The following is a 25,082-nucleotide window of genomic DNA, read 5'->3' on the forward strand; positions in this document are numbered from 1 at the left end:
GATAGTCGAATTATTTCGCGAGATTTCACTGCACGAATTTTAGCATCCGAATCGGCCGGAATTTCATTAAAGCTGTTTGATTAGCGAGAAACTTTGCGAGTCACGCAAATGTATAAAAAGCGCTAAGTGCACCGTGAAAATCGATGCTCTGGAATGCGGAATCTTTGTTCCATTACCCTCACTCGTATTCTCCTCCATTTCTCGTTCGTTCCTCAATTTACTCTTTCGCTGTTTTTTCACGAGAAAGCTCCCTTGGCAACTCAAATTCTACTAGCAGCTTCAGTATCTATTCTATCATTTTCTTCATTGATAATTCGATTCGTATCTCTTTTTACGAATTAATCTTTACATACTTCATTTCTATGTATAGCTTTACCTTTTGCTTCGTAGAATTCAATGTGCATTACTATTCAAGCATCTCGAGGAACGTTCAAAAAAATATTCAACATTTATAGCTAGAATTTTCATGCTGTGTTCGTTCGACCGAGCGAATTGAGAGAACACAATCGACGCGAACCTTTTACTAGTAAAGTCTATCAGACTTTCCAAGTGGAAGAATATTTATTTATCTGATAATAGAAGCTCGTTTACGATAAGAATTTCTTAAGACGGTTTCGTACGGATTTCTTTCGATACGTTTCTAGTCTCGAATTAATGCGTGATGTTTCGTATTGATTTATACGTATCTCTGACTTTCGATAGTATTCGTTATTTAGAATAATGTGATTCTTTGATTTTTTAAATGTCTGTTGCAATAATTACAATATCGCATTCTCCATCTTGTTGTATGTTCGATATTACATTTTTTTAAGTATATAATATTTCATATTAAATAGATATGGATCATAATAATAAGAAGAAGATATATGTACAGATATTAATTTGATAGAAGTTATAAGAAATTTCGTTAATTTACCAGATCCACAGCGGTCGAGGTTTCGAGTCGATTGCTTTCGTCTGGGTTACCCTCGGTGATTATTTCATTGTTCACTCGCCATTTGAAATGCGGCCTAGGGTTTGCGTAAACGGTCACGTTCACGATACCCTGGCGTCCAACTACGTATCCAAAACGCTCGATGGTTGGTTGCGGTTGAGGAGGATCTAAAAAGAAAATTTTTATTTTAATTATTCCGCATCTTCCACAGATTTCAATATTCCGTCGTAATTCGCGTCACGGATAGAAATTCCATGCTGAAAATAAAATATTTCGAACATCTCCATATATACCCATGAAAGATTTTTAATTTGGAAAAATAGAAATAAATCGCTGGCAAGCTTACGGTTGAGTAATTAGAATTTATTTAATATCTCCGATTAGAATTTTTATTCATTCCTTTTTTTAAGCTCCTTACGTTTAGAAAGTGTTTGTACTTTCATTAGCAAAGAAGGAGTTTCTTGTTACATTACGTGTTGAGATTTGCAATTTCGTATATCGTTCGAACAATCGATCGCTTACAGAAAACTTGCAGTTGCATAGTAGTTTCCTTAGGCCGGTCGAGTGCAATGTGGCTGGCAACGCATCGAAGGATTTTTCCATTGTCCGTCCAATCCAAGCTACGCGATGCATTTTGCACGGCCAGTGAGTTATCGTCCAGGTTCGAGTCGTAAATCGTAGGTCTTTCTTCGTTGCCAATAGGTTCGTCGTCTAGTTATCATAAAAAGGACACAGAACTGAGTACGGTATAATCTCTGACAAAAAGTTAATTAAAAATCCCTCTATTTCGCCGACTAATTACCAAGGAACAAAGAAACATTGGCCGCTGGTCGTCCGGCTGGTGCGCTGCAACTCACTTCCAATTTTTCTCCTTTTCTATATATATTTCTTCCATCGGATCCAGGACTAGCGTGAAGCTCTGGATTATTCGGCGGTTCTGAAAATCCAGTTGCAAGCATTAATTATTCCTTAGATGCAAGAACCACGTTGAATTTTCTATTGAAAGTCAACCGTTAAAATTGCCCAGCTATGTCGATGCTCGTTAATTTTCCACGGTTCAAGCAGGAGAAAACTTGCAGATCTTTATTTAAATTCGCTCGAAACATCTGCAAGTCTCCATCATGACCCGTTTTCGTCATTTATCTTTATCGACTTTATCTGAAAATAGTAATTTCCTTTCGCGCTACCATCCCCTCCTTCTACAAACCCGTCGCGTAAGCAATTCTCTTAACGAAGATTAATTAGCTCTCGAATTCCCGCACACGTATATTCCACACTGTAATATTTTTCCCTGTACGGGGGAATACTTTTCTCAGACAACTAACGTCGCGAAGTTTTACAACGATTTTCTCATTAATTTCCAGGCTACGCGTAAAAACGACGACGATTAATTACGCGCGCTCTTTTAATTATGCTTCGACTCCTTTGCAATTAAGGATTAGCATCTGATGCATGTGACATACACTGCTGTTTTTAACTGCTATCCGTAACTCTTGTGTTAAAACGAATTCTTTAGCGATTCATTTCAACGTATAAGACTATGATAAGAGTAACTGCATCTTTCTGATGAACTGATTGACGAATATGCCAGAACGATCAGCCGTATAGATTCTTGTGAGAGAAGCTCTAACGTTTTTTATATGTTTGGTTCGTCAGGACTTATATCAACTGTAACCATAGCCTAAGAAAGATACGAGAAAGAGGAAACTGCTACTTCTAGTCTTATTATTAATCTTAACGCGAGTTGTGAAATTAAAATTAGACCTTGAAGAGTGAAATGGATAGAAAATAATAATACATACTGGCTACGATAATTCTCGTAGATGCCTGTGCCTCCGCTCGACGTTCGGTAGTTGTCAGGGTGCACTTGAAAATTCCATCGTGACTTTCCTTGATCTTGGCAATGTGAACGCCGCATTGGCCGGCCTCCGTGCCTTCTCCGTAATACTCGATACCATCTTCAGACGGTTGTCCCTTAGATAACACCATTCCACCTTCTTCGCCAGGTATTTCAACACGGCATACCCGTAGTGGTCTACCCACTCTGCACAAAATTTGCAAACTTTCGCCCAGTCGCACGGCAGTCTGATGTTTTGGCTCGATGTCCACGACTAGGTTCGGTTTCGATGCTGGAACCAAGAGAAAGAATAATTAGATTCTCTGATGAAAATAATTTCAAAGGCATGCTATATTATATCAGGTGAAAATTTGCGCACGAAACGGGACGAATTTAAAAGAATTGCAACGCTGATGGTTTTCACAGACACTAGACATTATGAATATATTATACTATATGGCGAAAATTCACAGCGTAGTATACCTATTATATAAAAACGCGTATGTGAAACGTGATGAATTTAAAGAGATTAAAATTCCGTTAGTTTCATCAGACGTTGTTTCAGAGTCTGCCTGAATTTTTCTCCCGACAGTTAATTTTTTTGCAGCCCGCCATGCAATTGAATTATCGCGCAAAGGAACAGGGTTGAAGCTCCATAATTTTTCTTAATCTCCGCGTTACACGTTACTTCTTACCGGGTACTGTGAATCCTCCGCGTTTGTGGCATTCGCTTTCGAGAACATTCGTTATAATTTCATTGAAACGCGCGGAGATTCACGGTGCATATAATCGGCGAAGTAACGAAGATACAGTGTTTTAGCGAAGAAGTGACAATAAGTGTAGCCGTTTCTAGTGGACGATATCGTGCTATTTATATGCGAATGGAGTTCTTGCGAGGAGAGTTAAGGGAGGTGTTAAATTTATGGATACGTGTCCGCTTTCAATGGCTCGTAACTTATAATAATCAAGAAGACGCGCAATAAAAGCCTGCCTTCATCGACTACGTGGGCGACGAAGATTTAATATCAGCGTCACCTTGAAATTGCACGTCATCCCACGACGTTAATTTTAATTTCCAGTCGATTCGTTGCACGGTATAATAATCATCGTCATTACGCTCGCGGAGAGGCGTAACCATGGTTTTTCGGCTGTGCTTTTATACTTGCGTCGACTCGTGCTTTCGACTCTTCGTAAAGAAAATCGTAAAACTCATATAAGACGTTTCATTTCGAAGAATGAAACTTGCACTGTATGAAAACATTTTATACGATTTCATACTTTTTATATTCTTTGTACTTCTTTTATGACTTTGCTCGTCCTGCTTTCCAACTTCGTGAAATTGATTTCTTTAATCTTAATTCCTAAAAGCCCCTTTTATATTAGACTTTTTATACCTTAATTCCACTTCTACGGCTTCTTATTTCAAATTCTTAATCTTCCGCCATCGTTCTGTACACTTTTACAATAAACTGACGGAAGCGTTTCCTACTTTCTTATACTTCTATAAATAACACTTTCGATCGTTTCATATTCTTCGAACATAATAACGGTATTACATTCTACGGAACATAAATAAGATTTCAGATTCTTTCGAGCGACAGACGTAGATACAAATATCTGTGTATCGTTGTATCGTTTTATCGAGTAACAAAACGACGTGAGATTACGTTTCCCATTTTGCACGGCTACCTCTTTTCCAATCGGTTTTCCCTATTTGCTCCCCACAACGTGGCTGAAACTTGCAGCGCGATCGTTCATCTAAAACAGCGCGGAAAAAAAGACGGGCGAGCTTCGAAGGAATTTCCTTTCGAACCAGCGCACCCCATCCCCATCGCTTTTCTGAAACTTTCCGTAATTGTACTGGTATGTAATGGATAACGAGAACTACCTACAGTCCGCTTGTATCGCAAATGAACAAAAGTTTCGGCGCAAAAAGCTTCGAAAGTATCGAGCTGTACCTGAGCCAGCTCCAATGTCTAGGAAATGGACGAGAGAAAGAGACAGCAACGCTTACTAGGAAAGCGAGAACGTGTAACTGCCACGTTCCATTAGTAATTGCATTGTCAAACTGGTGTTAGAGTTACAGTTTGCGTTATAAGACGCGTTATGGATTCATTCAAAGTATTGTAGCGGCACATGAGTCAATGGAAGATACGAGTCGGGAGAGACTCGTATTGTTGTGACTTGAAGCGTCGACGTTGTTTTGGTTTGCTAGGTTCAAAGGTAAACGAACTCCGGACAAAATATTATTTGTTATCGTCAACTGGAGTTACATTGAAACTTTTTATGATACCACCGGTCGATATAAATAGACGAACGCCTCTGTAGGACAATCAGTATAGCGAATCATTATATAGCGAGTCATACAGTCGAATAGCGAGCGTAGAGTTGAACAGTAGCATCGAGCGAGCGACGATTACGACAGGTATACAATATCTTTGTGCTTATATTTAAAGTGATTCTAATATAATCGACTATCACAATTTTATCACTCGTATCTTTAATAAATCAACACGTTTAATAATCCATCTGAGCATCATTGAGCATTTCAACTTTCTGTGTACATATAATATATGTTTGCAACGGGGCTGTCTTTAGGAATAAGAATTTATGTGGATGACGGCTAATTGAGAATTAGGAGACCGTTTATTGTAGAGTATCGAAATAGTAGAAATATGCCTGAATGTATGTGTATGCATTGTTTACCTTGAGTAATATATTGTAGTTAAAGTTTTTCGTTTCGATAACATTTGATATAATTAAATCGAAGCAGAATTCTCGTAGTATGTTTGAAATTGGGAGAAAAAGTAATCCAATAATGGGTGGATTAAAAGGCGGGCTTTCAGTTTCTGTTTCCATGTTCCTTTTTCAATTGGTCATCGTTCATACTTGTTTAAACGTAAGCTTTATTATGTTCTCGACAGTGCAGTGTATAAAAGCGGTTGCACATTAAAAGAAAACTGGATTTCCCTCGGTTTTCGGCTTAGTTCGTTATAAGCAGTCACGCGTGCTCTTCTGCGCGATGCTCGTGAGCAACGCCGCAGTGAAAAACGAGAAACAGGCTTACGAGCGACTGTTCTGCAACAAATTAAATTTTAGAGAAAATTGGTTCATTATCCGTGCGAACGTTTCACAGTGTAACGCAGTTTGTTGCTATAATTGAATTACGAATCGGGCGGTAGCACCGTTGCCTTGTGAATTTATTGTATAGAGACAGATATAAATTTTATATTCTTCGTTAGATTTGAAGAAAATTTATCCTATCCTCTTAACAATTATTTTGTAAGTTCTTTTATTACTTCTCTTCTTGAGAAACTGTCTGTTTACTACGATTTACAAAATTTACTGTCACTTGAACGCTGTTCTTAAAAGAAATATGAATGCAAATTGTCAGCTATTTAATTAAAGTATTTTCTAATATTCCTCCCAAGCGCTTCTCTGTGTAAAGTTAAGTATGTACAAACACAATCTTCCGTTTCTTTATCGCCTTGAAAATTATACCACGGTTGGTATATCGTTGCATAAAGAAAAACTAACGAGCATCTGATTTGTCGGCAAAACAAAGTCCCGCGCGCGACAAGGGATGACGAAAGATGCCTGTAAGAAGAACGGCTGATACAATTCGTGGGTAGTTATTATTCGATGCGTCAAGGCGAGATGAAATATGATAATCGTTATTCGCGCCACGCCCGGTTTATCATATTTCTTCGGTCGCATTATCATAATGGCATCGTGCACGAGATCGGCCACGTTCGGCTCGATGTGAGACAGGCCGTGTTCCTAACTCGCCAGATTGATGCAGCTTATGATCCCTCGAACGAAATTCGACCTCGTTTCTTGCTCAACGCATTGCCATCTAGTCAATTCATATGTCAGCGGCAACGAATTAGATGTTTAGAATTTTCTTATGTAGCAAATGTAACTGGCCACGCTTAGATCTAATTTGTACGATGATGATAGAGTCACCTCCGTGCCTCCTATGACGCGTTAATTGCGAGAGGGAAAAGGGAAACGAGAGTTGGTAATCGAACAAGATCGCAGTTCTTCTTTTTGATTGAGCTATTACAGGCAAGTGAGCAATAAATCAGAGTGTAACGAGGAAAAAGATTTGTCGTGAGACAAAGTGGATATTTTCGGATTTTATCGATGTAATCGCGAATAGTCGTGCCTCGTTGCAATGCTAATGGAATTTTCGCAAGTTACGTATAGTATACCATACATGCATAATACAAAAATGTTCTATGGTTAGTGTTTCGTAAATAACGTTTACGTTCGCGTTTGCTGTATCCTTTGAAGATTACACTGGGGTTTTGCATACAAGCGTTCTCTCCTACATAAACGTAACTCACGTCCACGTAAGAAAAGCTACGTCGCGATTAACATATAGCGTGTAAAACACATTAATACCGTAAATTACATACGGTAGGGCTTAAAACAGAGGCATTCTCGTAACCGATGAAAAATCATCATGAAACTTCTTCACCGGGGGGTTGAAAAAAGGTATAGAAACGCGGTACTGCAGAAACGACTTTGTTTCTCTGCTTTGATTTATTTGCACCACTTAATTAAATCCCGTCTCTATTCATTCGTGATTATAATCTTTTTACTGTGACGAACAAGAAGGAGCTTTTATTTTGTCCAGTGAAAGAACTCGCTAAGCGATTTCCTTAAGAGAAAGAAACTCCTTTCAACGTCCATTGTTCCATCAGGAACTTGATATGTACCTTAAAAACGAACATTTTTAATCACCTTTATTTCTTTAATTTTTTCTCCTCCGAGCATCTTTCATCATTTTTCTTTTTTCTCTTGATTCCACAGTGTCAATCTTTCACGTAAAATTAATTCTTATCGTTTATTATCTTTCCTATGTTCCTGTATTCTTCGTCGAGAATGTACTCTCCGATGTAAAAAGAAAGTAAAAGAAGAAGAAGGAAAGTAGTAGGAGATTTCAAAAGAAATTGTCGAGCCACTCGAGGTTCTTTCAGTCTATCCTTAAGAGTAGTTATGCTTTCCTTTGTGAGAATCTTTCTTAAAACAGAGACAGTTCGCAAAGTAGCTCTTTCAATCAGCGGAAACGATACGCTCAAACCGTTGAAGCCACGATATCGCGATGCTACCGATCGATTAAACAAAGAAACCAAGTAACGATATTAAAATAAGATTTATTTCGTTACGATTCGAGGATTGGTTTATCGTAACGTAATTTCCTTTACAGCTCGGGAATTCACGAGATTATCTGCTTGATTATTCTTTAGATCGAAAACACACGCTGTAAACGAACGCGTTCGATGTTCTCATTAGATTAGGACACCGTTCGACTATCGTAAGCACATAAATCCAATTTGATTTTCCGGCCATCAATTTGTTATACGGCTGACGTCGCGATCTAATTTGAAACACCTCCATTTCACCGTCCCGTGCCCCTACATTTGCCGCGGAGGTCCGAAAACCGCAGCAACAGATGCGATGATTTGTGGACAGTGGCGTGCATCAGTGCACCTATGAGGCTGATGCACTTTGCAGCCCCGCATAATGAATCGACACTGTACTCGTCCATAAATTAAATTTAATGAAATCCTGCTTTATCTTTTTAGAGCTTCTTATGCGATGCCTCGTTTAGGAAAGTTTATTGAATATCGATTTCCTGTCAACATTCAACGTATCGTCAAGCAATTCTACATCAGAATTTTCATTATTTCGTGTCAAAACACGTCTGTTTAGCCAAGTGATATAGAACTTAGAAATGATGTTTCACGGTAGTTGCAAAGTACGGTGGCCATTTGCGGTCTGCTTCTACTTGGCCGCTTATACGTATCCTAAGTGCAAGTATTAATCATATATCTGTGTATTTTATTGTTTCTTTAGATATTCGTCTTATTCGGAAAATTATTACGATCAACAATCATATTGAACGTCACCAAGCGTTTATAACTCATCGTATAAAGCTTTTTGAAATTTTTTTTTTATGATTCCAACGTAATTACTATTTTTCGATGCTCATTCTGTGATTAATTTTCTCTTCTACTTCGAACATTCAAATTCTTCGAAAAACCAATGTCGATTCATACAAAGGGGAAAAGAGCGATGGCAGGGCAAGATACCGACAGTCTAGCAGAATCGCGACAGAGTTTCATTGTCGAAGCGACTCGAACGATTCTGAAGTATGCCCCCAAGGTTGAGCCGCGTTTCTGTTTAAAGTTCCCTCGTAGCAAGACACGTTGAACCGCGAAGAAAAGAAAAACACAAAGCGATCCACCAATAATCATGCTCGCTCGTTCCCACGAGATACTTCCTTTCGAACTGCAGTTTTCGCCGAGAAGAAAATGCTCGTGGCGGACAAAGGGCGGAGGGAACAAGTGGGCGGGATGAATCGCTGCCAGTTTGAATTTGCGTATCGATGACTGTCTCAACCCTTCCAAAAATGACTGGTAAACACGTCCTTTGTATACTGAATTCTTATTGCCGTCTATTTTTGTCGCGTTAAAGCAGGGAATCTACTTGGGAACACGTGTAACCGCGAGCAGAAACAAAATGAGACGTAAGAGAAATAAAAACGAAGAGCACAGAGTTATGAGATACGAAGGAGAATTTAAAGCGCTGAAAATAGCTCGTAAAAATATAATTCTTGGTAATTTGCGAAAGAATTAAAATTCAACTCCAGACACGTGGAAATTTAGAAGAATTCCGGAAAGTATATTTTAATAAGAAGTAAGCATGGACTTCTGCGAACAATTGCGAGTGACACGAATGATAGATAGCGTCATTATCTGGCCAAGGATTCGAACGAACGAACCTAATTCCTTCCTGAGAATATTGAATAGAGACGAGAAAAAATCAAATTAATAAAAGGATAAAAGTAATCGTTTTACCATAAATTATAGACATTTTATTTGATACGTAATGACACGATTGATAAAAGTCCATACGATGAAACAGTCGGTTGACTAATTTAAATATGGATTCAATTGAAACTAGCAATTTGTTGTGCCCAGTAATTTTCAGTCGTCTGGTCGAGTAATTAATTGAAAAATATGGCGACAAGCGCAACGATGAATAATCAAAGTTTTAAAAAAATGCACGATTCCCCGAGAGAAGTAGCAAAAATGATTTTTTGCTCGGTGAAATAATTTATAAGGCCATCCAATCCTGACGTCGTAAATATTGTTTAACCGCGATATTTTTTAACGTAGAACATCTTCCTCGTCTTCGGCGAGCACGTCGTCACGACACGGACTCACGAAGATTTATATTCTACTAAAAAATTTATTTTTTCTTATCGTTGCCATATCTGCGCTTACATATTTTCTGGGTGTGGCGTAAATTTCTTTTAGAAGAAGACGTAGTACACGACTCTTCGGGAATATCGTCAGCACCAGTGATCCGATCGCGAACCACGACTTTTAAATTTTAAAGGACGCGGTGAGATAATCTCGGTTATATGGAAATGCGATGCGCCGCACCCGTTTCACGTATACACAATTTCCCACTGATTTCCAATTTTCTTGACTGTGTATTTTCGCCTCATTAAGTGTGCGTCACGATAGGAAATGACGGAGCTAGTTGGACGAACATATTCGGACAAAAGTAGAAGCGCGAGGGTAACGCTGGTTTCTGGAGCGATGAAGATAAGAATAAGAAAAATTAGATGTTAGAAGAAGATCGATCTATTTTTGTCTACTTTAAGTGGATTTTCATAGAACGACATACACCTAATTCTAATCTCTCTGTTTTTCTAATGTAATTTCTAATGAATTCTAGTGCACGAAAACATGCACGAAAATCTACAGGTGGTTACAAGCAGACTTTAGATTTATGGAAAATTAAAAAAGGAAAGAATGCATAAAATGCGCGATATGTTACAAAGTATAGTACTCGTTATAAGATTCAGCGTGTGAAAGGGATCTGTGTCCAAGTTCCATCTTTTTAGCTCCATTCATAAAAACGTGAATATGCATAAAGAGGTCCAATTATAAACACTAAAGCAAAATTACAGCGAAGAAGAAAACGAGAAAGGAGAAAAATTAAAAGAATCGTACGTTTAATAAGAGTATCCCGTTTCTGAAGAAAAACATATAACGCGATATTTCTTTTCGAAAATGTTATTTTCTTAATTGTCTGGTGCAAGGGGTAAAAAACGACGAAGAGCAAGAAGCATGGAAAGACGGATACGAGGAAAGAAATACAGAGTATGGAAAGAGAAGAGGAAGGAATAAAGTAACCGTACAAGGCGAAGATACGACAAAGTAGAAACGGATGAAGGAAAGCGGAATTAAAGGGATGCACGAGGACAGTGTCGGAGCAAACCGCTGCGGCTACCTACTATGTGCAAGCTGCAAGGGGTGGAACTAATCCCAGCCGGCACTTCTCGTATTAGATGATATTCTCTAACATTGCTAATTTCGCTCTCGGTGTGTCGCTACAAAATATGCGAAGCTACCCACTATGCTGTGTTTCGTGTTCCTGTTCCTGTTCCCTGTGCCTGGTTCACCCCATAGTTGCAGACGAGAGGACGAAACTCGATTTTCGTCGTAATCAGAGCGAAGTGCAGGCGCTGCACGCGGCTCGTATGTTAAAATTCAGGGCAAGGATGTATTTAAAGGATACGCTGACGTGGATATTAACTGCTGGCAATCCGTTGCAACGTGAAGGCCGCCCTCGAGAAAGGGCCATAATTTTCGCACTGCAGTTACGCGTTTCTAATTTTTATATCGCTTTAACTTGTTCGACTGCTTCTTCTCTCTACTGAATATAATGAAATAGTTTCCGACTGTTCGTGCGTAATTGTCAAGCTACCGTCGTACGATGCTTTTCAGAGTTGACATTTTTCCCTAGTTTTTCAACTTTTTATTAAATTTTCTCCTATTGCATTCGTATGCACGGGCTGCTTTATTTACCGTTGTGTGATAAAACTTGCCCGGACAAAGTAATACTATTTCGAGGGGCGCGTGCGATGTCGGATGAAATCGTTTTTCGAGATCATCCTTTCATTCTAAATCTGTCGTTACGCATGCCCATTGAAACTGGGTAACATAATTTTCATAAGTTTCTTCGTGAAACAGTAAGTGATAGAGATATGTAGGTGCCTTGTTTCTCGTGACTCATCCTATCCTATCAAGAGAAAGTAAAGTTCTTCTTCTCTGCCTTTCACCGATTACGATATCGTCGAAGATCGACAAACGAAGGGATTAAAGATCTTTCCCGAAGACTGTTTGTCTCCGCCGTTCCTCGATAAGAATGATCTTAATTCCAGTGGAAAAATCGCTGGCCTCGTTTCCTTGCTGATAAGCTGCATGGAAAGGTATTGCATAGACAGACAAGTATATGCAAAAAGAGGATCCAGCGAAAAAAGTTGACGCTTTATGGAAGGGAGAAACACGACTATCGAGTACGACGGCAGAGTAGTTCTCTATGTTTCAAATCCCTAAAGCTTTTTCCAGACCAACCGAGCAAGGAAAAGGGTACATCATTCAAGCCCGGGGAAAATAGAGCAATCTCGTGACACATGGGAAATCCATGCATTACTTGTACCGATGGAGCAGTTGCTCTCGAACGTATTGCATTTTTGTATGGTGCGTAGCGAAGCGGCTAGCGTGACTTGGCTGGTGAAAGAGTCGTCGCCCCGCGATCACCAAATGGATCCATTTGGCCATTCATCGTGGCCACGTATTTGATGGTTTAATGACGAACGTCCAGAGTTAAAAGGTCCCTTCGACGTTTTAGCAATTAGTAACCTGTGAAATATTCGGAAAGTGACCGCGGCCGAAAAGAGCTGTTTCCGGCGAATGATTGATAAAAGAAAGAGGGAAAATGATTTTTTCGTCAAGCGTCGTTCGATTGCCGCGAATTAATCACGGGTGGTCAGTTGAGAAAGAAATTATATTTTGAAGGAGCGTGTACGTGGTTCGATAATACAATAGGAATATTTTGAAAGTATTTCGATAAACATCGCTTTTTCAATTTAATTGAACGTGGCTTTGTACTAAACGTTGTTTTATTTTTCATATTCCATAGATAAATATCCCCCGTGTAATCCACATTTTACAGATTATTTTATACGTATAATATTTATTTATTAATATATTTTACCGTCAGTTAAATAAATAAATAAATAAATATTTAATCCCCGTTTGGAAGTTAATCATGCGCACGTTACACGATATTAAAGCAAAACCGACGTGTATAAATTTTTGGCGGGTCCACGGTCGCGCGGATCCAACCATAATTATCATCGCCTTGTAAATCGTACCTCATGCATTAACCACATAAATTATTCTCTATGCGGGGGAGGAGCAGGTTCAGAAACTGCATTACATCATCGCGTGTATGCAAATAATTAGTCATTATCGAACAACGACGAGTATCGTGTATAATCATACGGATTAACGCGACCGTAAAAGAACAATCGAGTGTTCTCTATCGACAAAAATTGATAAATATTTCCTCGATTCAGCCGTTTCGTCGCGTCGACGAAATAACCAACGTGAACAGTCGAGCGCGCCACCATTTTATTGATTTTTAATTTTAATTGCCCATCCTCGTTAGTCTGTCGCAGCGACGAAACAGGATAAACACAAAATCCGATGTAAATACATTGCTTCGACGGATCGTACGAGGGATCACGCGATTTTTTTTTTTCTATAATTAATCGCGCGAAACACCTCGATTTTTGTTCATGAATAATAAAAAATTGAAATTCGAGCGCGTTACGGGAGGCGTAATAGCATCGGTATCTCGATCACAGTGATTTTAATAAATTCCTGTAACTCGACGGAAATCTCTCTGTTCCTCTTACACGGCGTTGTTTTACAGGCCGACGAGTTTTAACGTTGATATCACGCGATAGATCCGAAAACGACAAGTAAAATAATTAATTTCACGTCCCGTTCGCAACGAAGGCTTTAAATGAAACGCTTCGCAATTGGTGATTATCTACACTTTTATTAAAAGATCGGCGAGAATGTCAGTTTCGAATTAAAAAACGATTTTAATTGAAAACATTTGGGAAATTCTCGTTACTACGAAAAATGGCACCATGATACGATAATCATATAGAAATAAATTAATCTTTGGATTTAAAAGATATAATACAATACATAATGATTTACGAACATTTTTCAACGCCTATTTTCCGATCTCTGATCGAAATACCTACATGCGCTAAATGTTCCTTAACTTCTACGTATTATACATTTTCAGATTTCTTTCAAACTCTATCGACATAATCGTAGATCATAGTCTAATCTCATTACTGGTGCCAATGAAATTTCATTACGATTCATGAAAATTAATCCAACGAATCGATCATCTCGTCTCGAGAAAATATCAATCTCTAACGCAACGTTCGATCAATAACGACGAAAGAAATGACACAGGGGGAAAAACTTAGATCGTCTGAAAGGTCAATGTGGTAGCCGATGGAGCTGCTTGAAGCGGTAATTTAGGTGAAATGGCCACAAATCTCGACGGGGATTAAGGTTGGTTTACACGACAGTAAATCAACTCATCATCGTTCGTCCGGTCCGAGAGCATCGTCAGCCTCGATTCACCCCTTTTTCCAGGTAGTTCGCGAACGCAGGAAGAGAAGCTCGTCTCAAGCACGATACGAAGCTTCTCTACCCTTCACGAAACTTGGCAAATCGGTTTTGCTCAGCCGATGATGGCGTCGGAATCGAGTTACGCAAAATGGATTTCGCGTTAAATAACTATCGCGTTTCTGCTCGTCGGACACGACACGGTCACGATCTTTGCATTTCTTACCTTATCCTTGTCCGTTGCTTGACTGCGGATATTTATACAAATTCATATTTTTATAGAACGGAGAAGTGAAATTAGAATAAAACTGCGTATCTTGGTGCATTCCAACGAAATTTAATACCGTTGGGTGGATCGACCGCGAAATAGAAGAAAACAAGGGTAGAGATTCCGAATTCGTTCGGCAACGCGAGTTCGTAGTTTGTTTAATTAGATTTACGCCGACTTCGTTCGAGGTAGGTAAGAACAGCGTCCGCGAACTGCTGCAAATGGAAATTTAGTTTGGATGAGTGTACTTCAGCCTTGAAACTTCAGCTTTATCCCTGAAGTATCTCTTTTTCTGGAGCAAAAACAAACTGCTGGTTGGGCGATTAGTGTCAGAAGTGGAATATTTTGAAATTCCTTGGTCTTTCGATAAGATCGATCGAATTTATGAAATGGCGATCATACGATGCCAAATTATCAAGTAATTCTGTTAAATTTTAGTTGCTTTACGGATGGTCATATGACGATTTGTAATTAAGAAATATGGGCGAAATTGTAATTCCTATTAGACAATCTAGAAGATTAACAGAATATTAGCCACGAGAGTCTAATGTTCTGAGAAACTAAAATTTACAAGAGATAATGCAACATTGCACGCGCGCCGAATAATAACAACGAAACTGCCAAAAGGTGCATCGAACGTTCGATAATGGGGTAAGAGATACGCTCGACACGTTCGAAAGTTGACCGATGGAACAGACGTAGCTTGCCGCAAAGATGATTGTTGAGCGGCAGTTATCGCCGATCTGTTGTCACCTTACAATGGATCGGTTCGTAACAGTTCTCTCTCGTAGTTGCGCTTCCTTCCACTTATTCGCCAAGTTTCGTCGATTTCTACGTTGTTGTAGCCTCGCTGGCAGCGACGCTACGCCGTGAGTATTTCTGTTGCAAAAGCAACCGGTCGCACGGTTCGTTAAACTGTAACAATTAAACAGGGGAACAGAGTCTTCGGGCTTTCTGTTCCTGATTATTAACGATCCCGTGCGAAAAGAGCTTCTCTCGTCCCCCTGTCGTCCGGACGCCGACAGAATTTTCAATTTACTCTAATATTTGCTCCCCTTGTTTTCCCCGTTGCGCGTAAATGGAACACTTTAAATGGGGGAGTGGGAACGAAACGGTGATGCAGTTTCGCGAGGGTGCACCGAAATTGATCGAAGGAAATATACCAGATCTCTCCCTCGTAGTGACGACCGAGGTTTTGTTAAACGAGGCGTTCAAACCAGCGAATTTTGCATCGATGAGCGTAGACGGGTTATTTGGTCGATACGAATCGACAGATTCGTCGTGTGTCTCTCAATGTGTGCAACGGTATAATGGAGAAACGGGAAAGATCGAATCAATCAATGAAAGTAAAAAGAAATTGGAAAACGAGAGAAATTGAACGAATGGTTGAATGGTAAAATGTGATGACGACGATGACCGTGCGATCGTTTAGACACGTTTTTAAAATCTTTTTACAATATATCGACAAAAGTATTCGAACGCTTGTAGGAACATTCGATGAATATATACGATTGTTGAGAATTTTGGATCTTAATTGCCGAAATACTGGTATAGGAACATTAAATTTACATTTAGAATTTGTATTAGAATAGTTATATATTTATTCGATAAACCATTTCAAAGATATTCATCGATACTCACTTGCACGCGCCTCACTTTCTTCCATACCAGACTGTTAACTCAACAGTTTACATTCCTTTGTTTTCGAGACGCCGCGCACACACATACTTCCACACACTGATATTCACATACAAGTGTCACTACTACGCAGCTAAAATTAAACATATCTCGATATACGAATCGGAAGAGACTCATATTGTTGTGCCTTGGAGTGTCAACATTGTTTTCGTTTGCTAGGTTCAAAGGTGAACGAACTCAGGACAAAATATTATCGCCGCTATTTGTAATCGTCAGCCAGAGTTACTTCTTATAATAACAACTGTAGTTGTAAACAGACGAACGTACTCTCTAGGACAGTCATTGTAACGAGTCCTTATAGTGAATCAGTATAGCCTGGCATACGACCAGCATACAATATCTCTGTACTTGTATTTAAAGTGATTTTAATATACACTGACTATTACAATTTTATTACTCGTCTCTTTAATAAACTAACACGTGTAATAAAGCACCTCATCGGATGAGAGGAAACTGGGCAACTTTTTCGACATTGTGCGTATACAGACACGCAAACAGTGCATTTTACCGGATATTTATCATGTAGATATTGCAGGACAAAATTGAGACGTCCAGGCAGGCATGGTCATTCCAGGTATTTATCTGCGAACGCGATCTCGGCTCGAATATAAAATTATGACTGTCCACGAGAGCACGATGCCGGACCCAAAGATGTAAACACGACCCGAAACATTATCGTTAAACCCACGCAACAACAGCTAGGGATACGAAATTGCATGCAATTGGAGCCGATGACGCCTGTTGTGGCATCATTTTGCGCTGTTGGAAAGCCTGTGTTTTCTCGTAATAACCGCGTCAGTTCTTCCACGATACTTGTTTAAGCGGTTCGAAACTCGACGTTAACGTGGCGTTCGATTTTCAATAGCTGCACATTTTCTTTTCTTTTGGGTTGGGAAAAAGTACAGTTATGCTACGTACGATTCTGCAAATCAAAGCATTCCGTGAACACTTTGTTCGTTGAAGTATTTTTCTGTGCAGGATATTTAAATTACACAAACGTGTCGGGTGTCAACCGTGTAAAATTCAACATCGTCTGTAATTCAACATTGTTACGAAATTTTTCCTCAAGCAAATCCGAAACCTCTGTTCGAGAGTTGCAAAAATCCTCATTAATTGTAGCTGGAATACCGCGCCGAGTAAATTCCATGTTTACATAAACGCGTATTCTAATTCACAATTAATAGATCCAACACGATTCTCGTGCAAGCTTAAGGTAAATCTAACTAAAATCTGCTTGAGCTTTCGGCTAAGCCAATAAACTCAATTGGACATTAGCCAAAACTGCGTTAGACTTAGCGCTAGATTAATCTCTGTTTAACCAAACGAAAGCCAGATAGTCCTCGAAATAATAATGAGGTGTAATTTCTAGATCTTTCGTTTGCGTTTCTACATATCCTCGTCCTTTTTCTTTTTTAATTTATTTAACTTCTGTTTATTCATCTCCTTTATTATTTTTATCTATCTTTTATTCTTATTATTCTTTCTTATTCGTTTCGTTTTGTATCTTTTTAAATTTATTTAATTTATAACATTCATAGAAATTCGTTCATCTGTACGACACGTAATTCTACGTGCGTAGATATTTACGAGTATCGGAAATTTTGGTAAATCAAAGTGAAAAATAGTCGTTTGACTGAAAAAATGCTTATTTTCATTCAGAAGGAAACAGTTAACGAGAAACGCTCGTATTTGTCAATATGTATTTCGAATGCAAAATTCGCATCCGTCTAATTGATGTAGAATCCTATTTATCGAGCTTTTGTTTTCCAACAACGAATCGTGAATGAACATCCGCTATAAATTAAATTCCCTAGACAGAAGAATAACATTTGCTCAAGCAATACACGTATTGTGCGTAATTACCTGTTACACCGAGCCGTAGCTTGATATTTGCATGCTTTATCGGTAATGGAATTTTGGAAAATTTCGGCGAAAATCTTAATTAATGTTGTGAAAATTATGATCGCAATATTCTATTTTGTAACTCAGCGAATTTCACGAATTAATTATTTAAAGCTTGTTTATATCATCGACAGGCAACAAGTCAAAATGCGTGCATTATCGAAACAAAGAGAATTTCCATTCAATTTTTCGTTTGATAATTTTAAAACGTGAAACGGCCAATCTATGTTTGACGCGTGTTTCGTTAAAAATAATTTATGGATATGAAATTTAAACAATTAAACGCCGTTGATATAAAATCCATCGTGAGAGATGATTTTTAAAGAATAACACGCAAACCGTATACATGAAAAGTAAGTACATGGGAAAAGATACAACGGAGAAAAAATAAAATACGAGAAATATTGAGGAAGTGAAATTTTGTCGACACTGTCGAAATTAATTAATAAAAACGATACACATGTTCGTACTGCTCGTCTATTTTATATACATTTTAAAGTAGAAACTCTATTCTACTCTTTCGCGAACATGTTTCATCGTAATATTTGCTCAAATGACAGAAGCTATTTCATTTTCGACTCGACGTGTTCCTAATAGCGTGGCTGGGAACGTAAAATTGGACAGAGTAAAATTAGTCGGCGTACAACGTGCATAAACATTAAAGTACGCACAAAAGACAGGTATAATCAAGAGTTGCGACGCGACGCCATCCATGAATCCATGGTGTATTACCTTTCTGACGAGGGGAAATTGTCCGCTCGTACGTTTGTTCCCAAACTTTTTTAATAAAGAATTTGTTGCGGGAAATGAGGCTTCTCTTTCACCATAGAATAACAAAAGCTCGCAGGTTATATTACGCCGCTGATAAATTGCCACGGTTGCTAATACAAAGACAGTGAATGGATTCTGTAAAAACAATAGCCCCGTATTTGCATCGGATATTGGCGTGTTCGTTGATTGAAGTCCAAGGCAAGCACGGCTAATCTTTACACCAACGCTTCCTGTACAAGAACCACCATGAACAAGATAAAACTAATCGCAGCAACAAAGAATACAAAGCGGAAAAAAAGATGTTTCCCGATATTTCTGCTTTTATGTGCAACAGCCACGATATGTAAGATAAAATTAATCGGAGAACAAAGGATGAGAGAACAAATTTTCCTCGTGATATTTCCGCCCTTATAACTTTACAATTTCTTTCTTACGGGAAAGAATATCGAAAACGCGAATTAGACAATAATACAGAGTTATTATTTTATGAAAAAGTTTGAAAATTATAATTCAATTTCTCGCTAGAAGGATTGAAGTTTTTACAGTGGATAATTTAAGACTCAACATTTCTACGGAATATTGCCAATATTTTTGTTTTTCTATAAATAACTCACCAAGCGTATCAGAATCAATCTTTGCCTTATTTTACATGAATCAGTCGACATCAGAGATACTTCGCGTCTTAATAACGTGAGCGTCCTGTATAAGAACGTAAGAGCTGAGCCCAAGTGCCATTAATCTTCAACGTGGCTAACAATTCCTCGGTATTTTCCATGATTCCAATGGATTATGCGACAATCTCTGTAATCAATTATAGAAGCAAGTATCGGTGTAAAATACGAGAGGTATAAGCGGTCACTGCGATACTTCGATTCCCGAAGAAACCACTCGAGGCGAAAGTCAATGGAGAGAAACCAGTGAGGAGGTAATCTGACTGCGATTTTTTCCCCTCGATATTCTTTGGTTTTAATGGATGGCTCTTATACCGGAAAAAGGGGTTTGTCGAGTGTGCTTGGCTCGAGTATCTCCGTGGCCAGGAAATGAAAAAATCATTGAACGAGGACAACGAGGCGAAAAAGAAAATGGTGCACTGTCGAATGAAAGATGAACGTAGCCGAAGTAACGTACACGAATAAGACAGAAGTGACCCTTTCCCTCTTTCGTTTTCTTCTTCTTTCTTCTCTCTTGGCGATGAATTATACGTCGACAGTCCCCTTCAAGGTGTGAACAATTTTAGGCTACGAAATTTCGCAGTCTCTTCGCGATTTTCACGTTCAGAAGATTCTCCGGGGACGATACGTTGGATTTCATTTAACGAGACGATCGAAGTTGAAGGAAAGTTTGTGAAAAACTTTTATTTTATTTGGGATTTTAGTCGGTGTAGAATTTGTAGAGTGTAGAATTCAACGATTTCGTTTGGGACTTTAAAACAAGATCGTTGATTTATTGATGAAATTTCTAAATGAAGAAATAGACTTTTCAGTATTTCAATGTTCGCTATGATTATCCGAATAATATATATGTTTTTATTTCGTTGTAGCGTGAAATTGATTACACGCTGTTACACCTTATGTGTAATAGCAGCAAAAAGCAAACTTGTTGAAACGAAACAGGAGATATTTTAGAAACTGAGAAGCGATAAAAGGGCAAGAAAAATCGCACGAGCGTAGAACGTTGAAAGCTTTTTCACTTCCAAGCATTTAGGATATTAGGAAAGTGACGTTTAGATGGTTTAAGTTGCAAACACACAATCCAACACAACTTAACGCATTAAATGGCGTGGAAATACCGTACAACAGGAAAAAAAAACGTATGAAACCCTTTTACAATTTATTCCCTGCGATTGTCATTAGCATTTCTATTTCTGAAAATATACAAGTAAAGACGAGTATTGCTATCCAAAAATCTTCAACTGAACCATCCTGTCTCGTTGTTAATTCAGACACTGTATATTACATTCTATCTTTCATACGTATATCAAATCGGCGTTAAAACTGTAACATTTTCGATATGATTGAAACTTGTTTTTGGGATTCGGGATAGAGTTCGACATAAATTAGTTTGATACTATAAACCTTCACGAGGCTTTAAACGTCCATATTCCACAACTCCATAAAATAAGACAGTGTAATAGAAAGCAGCATAGACCAGAGATTAACATTGTTTCAATGTGCTTTTTGCACAAAGTTACTTTTAACGAGGCACATCCACAGACAGGATCCGAACTCGATAAACAATCTCTCGTCCTTTTCCATAAATTTCGAAGTTAGCTTAACGCCGGTTTCGAGCCGTCCATCCCTCAAGCTGGTGAAAATGGCTTTTGCTCGCGAGAATCGAGAAGAATACCAGTTTCCAAGGGAACAGTTGGACATTAATTCGAAACTTCCCCGTGGAGATGCACAAACTCGCAAGAGAATGCCGGAGTTCGAAACTGCGCTTGCAGTTACACGGCTCGGAATCATCGAAGAACAGAGAACACGTTCCCTTCGGGTTCAAAGGGAGAGTAGCTGTATATTCGAGAGCTGTGTAAGACATCCGTAATCCGCGGAAACGCTTCGGATTAGCTGGCGGATTTTCCGAAAACGCGCCTCACCCTCGTTCTTGATAATCAGATAGAGCTAAGTTAATGCCTGCTTGCTAGCTGCTTAAAACGCAGTCGAATTTCATCTCAACCGCTCCAGTCAAGAGCGGTCACGATGCTCGTTTTAATACTTTCCTCGGGATCGCCACTTATAATCTTCTTGCTATTTCAAGAGTTGTCCAACTGACCCTAATACCGGCCTATCGTAAATCGCGACGCGACGAAAACTTTCTTCTTAATACTCTGGTATCTCTTTAGACATCTTCTATTCCTGCAACGTTTAATTGTAAGCAGCGTGCAACAGGGAAGATAGAGAATTATACTAAATACCAGCGAATATTTCAAAACTGTTAAATATTTACTACTAGCGAATGTAACATCTGTGACGGCACTTGGCAACGATGTATATCGCCGAAGTGAAGTGCCTAATGAGCTATCAATATCCCAGCGGTTCTTCCGCCGAATGTTCGAGAAGAAGGCGTGCGTGGCAACGGTCGCGGACGCTTAACAAACGCGCGGATAGTGGGGACACTGAGGGTGACAAAAAGAAAAGAATCGAATCCGATCGACAGTTAGGTTCGAATCAGGAAGCGATAGAGTCGAGTTGTAACCGGGCAGCCAGATTGACTAGCGAAACCGAGAGCGATACGCGACGCGATCAAATGAAGACACTTGTTAATAAATATATTGTTGAACATTGAGAGTTTTTCTTGGGCACTTACATCCAACTCCACCTCACATCGATTCCTGATCCAATAAATCGAACGAGACGAACAGAGTTAAATAAAGAATAGAAAATGTAACGCCTGAAAATTGATCAAAAATATTTCCAGGATCGAACAAATACTAAACGATTGCACGTGGCTAATGAAACACGTTGAAAGTTGAAACAAACATTGTATACACTTTTAATCGTCTGAAGCTTACACGCCGATTCACGAGTCCAACTTTCATGATTCATTAAACGCTGAAATACGTTGAAGGAATTTTATCCGTGGAAATCCACGGATCGCTTAACCGACAGCCGAGCGCATCGCTCTTACCTGAGCGGATTAATTCACGATCAGTGAAGAGAACGTCTTAGCAGTCGGAGGATGGTTCATTAAAATTCCATCGATACCAACCAAAAAGTGACACGTGCAGGACAGCGATGGTGAAATCGTGGAGAATATTGGATCCCTATGACGATGTCGGCGCAGGTAGTTAAAACTGCATCAAGCCATGTTCTCGCAGGAGGTGCCGCATCCATCGGTTGGCCAGAAAGCCAGCCTCGCACCAACCACGCCTTCCTAATGCTGCTGCCAACGCCAAAACCTTTCCACCGTGTCTATAGCCCGAACACCGACTCAATATCGGCTGCGACAAACCGAGAATCTTTTCCACTGTGCCGTCTAATGAAGTCCCATTTGTTCCAAGATTTCCTCTTTTTTCCTTTAATTTCTTGGCTCGTTGAACCGTGGATACTGATTCTTCAGCTTAGTATTGGTTGGCAACTAAGTGATTGCGGCTTTTGTCATTACCACCTAATGACAAAAGTCGTGTCATTTAGCTGCCAACCCAATATATTCGACTAGCGTAGAACAAATTCAGTTACGATTGAAACCTAAATGCTAAAAGCGGCGGATTAGTTTTCGTATTTCGAGCAAATCGTGTTTGAATACGCGCTTTTGTTACACATCGTGATATGGGGAAAACAGTGGAACAGCCTTTAATGCCAGTTCTACTTTAATATAACGAGAACACGTAGCAATTATTCTACGATATTCTACTCCATATTATAATATTTATAATCCATAGAAATGAAATTACGCGTAACATCAGCGAAATATTAAAATCGATTTTCAATAATAATATCCCGTGATAAAAGAATATTTCATAAAGAATAATTCTCTTTCTTCTTTATCAAATACTCTGCTATCGTTCCTTTATTTATTCTATTCGTTTCAAGTGTTGGCTCGATGAAATATTTCCTCGAAAGCATCGTAGACAGGTCGGCAAGCGTTTGCGAGGCGCATTCGTATTTTTTCCAAGGATAGAACCAACGCTTTCAGAAGTTGGAGTAATTAATGCGATACTTTGAGAAAGTACAGTTCGTTTGATCTCGTAGCTCTTTTCGTAAGAAAAGTGCAAAGTAACCGGACTTGTTTTATCATCGTTAGAGTACGGGTTTTACGTTTGCGGCCGTGTTGCAGAATTATTTGCATGCCCGAAATTACCAGAGCCTTACGGGATTATAAAAAGTTTCGAGGTCGAACCAGCAATGTGGCTTTTCATATTCGTGTACGTTTCTCGCACAGACATTTAACTACATCTGTCGCGTGCTATCCATCGAATAGAAATTCAACGATATCGGCCTGTATTTTATAATAATAACGCTAACTCGAGATATGATAAATTGAATCGTTTGCTCGATGGCGAATTCGTAAGATAATTTGTAAGGAATGTAGTAGTCCAGAAATCTTTAATTTTATTATAGCATTTGAAAAATTCAGCCAAAACATTTTTACATTATTCCTCGAGATTATAGTAATTCTTTCTCACATTTTAAAGATTACACCCGTATTCGGGATTTTTTAAAATTTCCAAGAATGAATACATCCATGATAAGAAAATTTATTTTCCATCGAAGAAAATAATTCAACGAAATGGTATCACGTTCGAATCGAAAGAAAATTGATACACCAGTTCGAAATATTATTATTCGATTGATCACATGAAATTGCAGCAACGATCGATTATGAGCCCAGGAAGAGAAGACCACACATTCGAAGGTTGGGATCTGGAAGAACAGTGATCTAGAGCACGAGTTTCTTGGTAACCGCTGCGAGATATTGGATTCAGCGACTGTATCGATGTGCTGTGGCCACTTTAGTCCAAGAGGAATCCTCTTTAAATTGCTTCGTACGCCGCGGTTGCACGGGGTCTCCGTCGCTTTACAACCTCGACTCCTCATTCCTTCCTTTTGTCCTCGTTTAATGCCTGTTTTTCCCCTTTTCTACCTTTTCCCGAACGTTATCTCGCTCTTCTTCCGACTCCTTTTTATAAATCCACGAATAGAATCCCAAACTTATCCCTTTAATAATACGGTTCTAATAATAATTTGTAATAGCTTTTATTGAATTATTCAAATGGAATCTACCCTTCTAATAAATTATACTACTTTCTGTCGATATAAAATCCTGTATCTTTTTTTTGAAGATCTCAACCACTCTAAATTAATTATTTTTCAAATCGTCAATCGGATAGCGATCTAATTTCTCTTCTCGAGTTTAATTATCGGTAGATTACGGATCGAAAACGATTTTCAGGAAAAAACTGTGATTTATTAGAGGCTTGTGCATCTGTTCTCTCGCGATGACATCGTCCAACGACGACAACGATGACGTGACAACTCACGTGCTACATCCGCGCGATGCAAGAACGAAGCAAGCAAACGAATATTTATACCTTTGTAGTCGCGCGAAGCTATCACAAATTACCGGCTCAATGGCCGCGCGACTAACAATCAGCCACGAGGAAAACGTTATATTAATTAGTAGGTACGACGAGACGAGGCGGAC

At 39.0% G+C, this 25,082-nt stretch overlaps 1 protein-coding gene across 7 annotated transcripts in view; it reads right to left on the reverse strand.

Moving 5' to 3' along the window:
* The window catches only part of LOC100745350 (fasciclin-3), a 347,287-nt gene that overhangs the window by 17,961 nt on the left and 304,244 nt on the right, over positions 1–25,082 (reverse strand). For all 7 annotated transcript variants that reach the window (XM_033324116.1, XM_033324115.1, XM_012392624.3 and 4 more), the window contains exons 2-5: positions 2,737–3,063; positions 1,737–1,871; positions 1,457–1,645; positions 917–1,101 (exon numbers count right to left, since the gene is read on the reverse strand). In XM_033324116.1, coding sequence (XP_033180007.1) covers positions 917–1,101; positions 1,457–1,645; positions 1,737–1,871; positions 2,737–3,063 — 836 coding nt within the window. The remainder of the gene's footprint in view (positions 1–916; positions 1,102–1,456; positions 1,646–1,736; positions 1,872–2,736; positions 3,064–25,082) is intronic.

Source organism: Bombus impatiens, unplaced genomic scaffold (genome assembly GCF_000188095.3).
Source record: "Bombus impatiens unplaced genomic scaffold, BIMP_2.2 scf_1461, whole genome shotgun sequence".
NCBI lineage: Eukaryota > Metazoa > Arthropoda > Insecta > Hymenoptera > Apidae > Bombus > Bombus impatiens.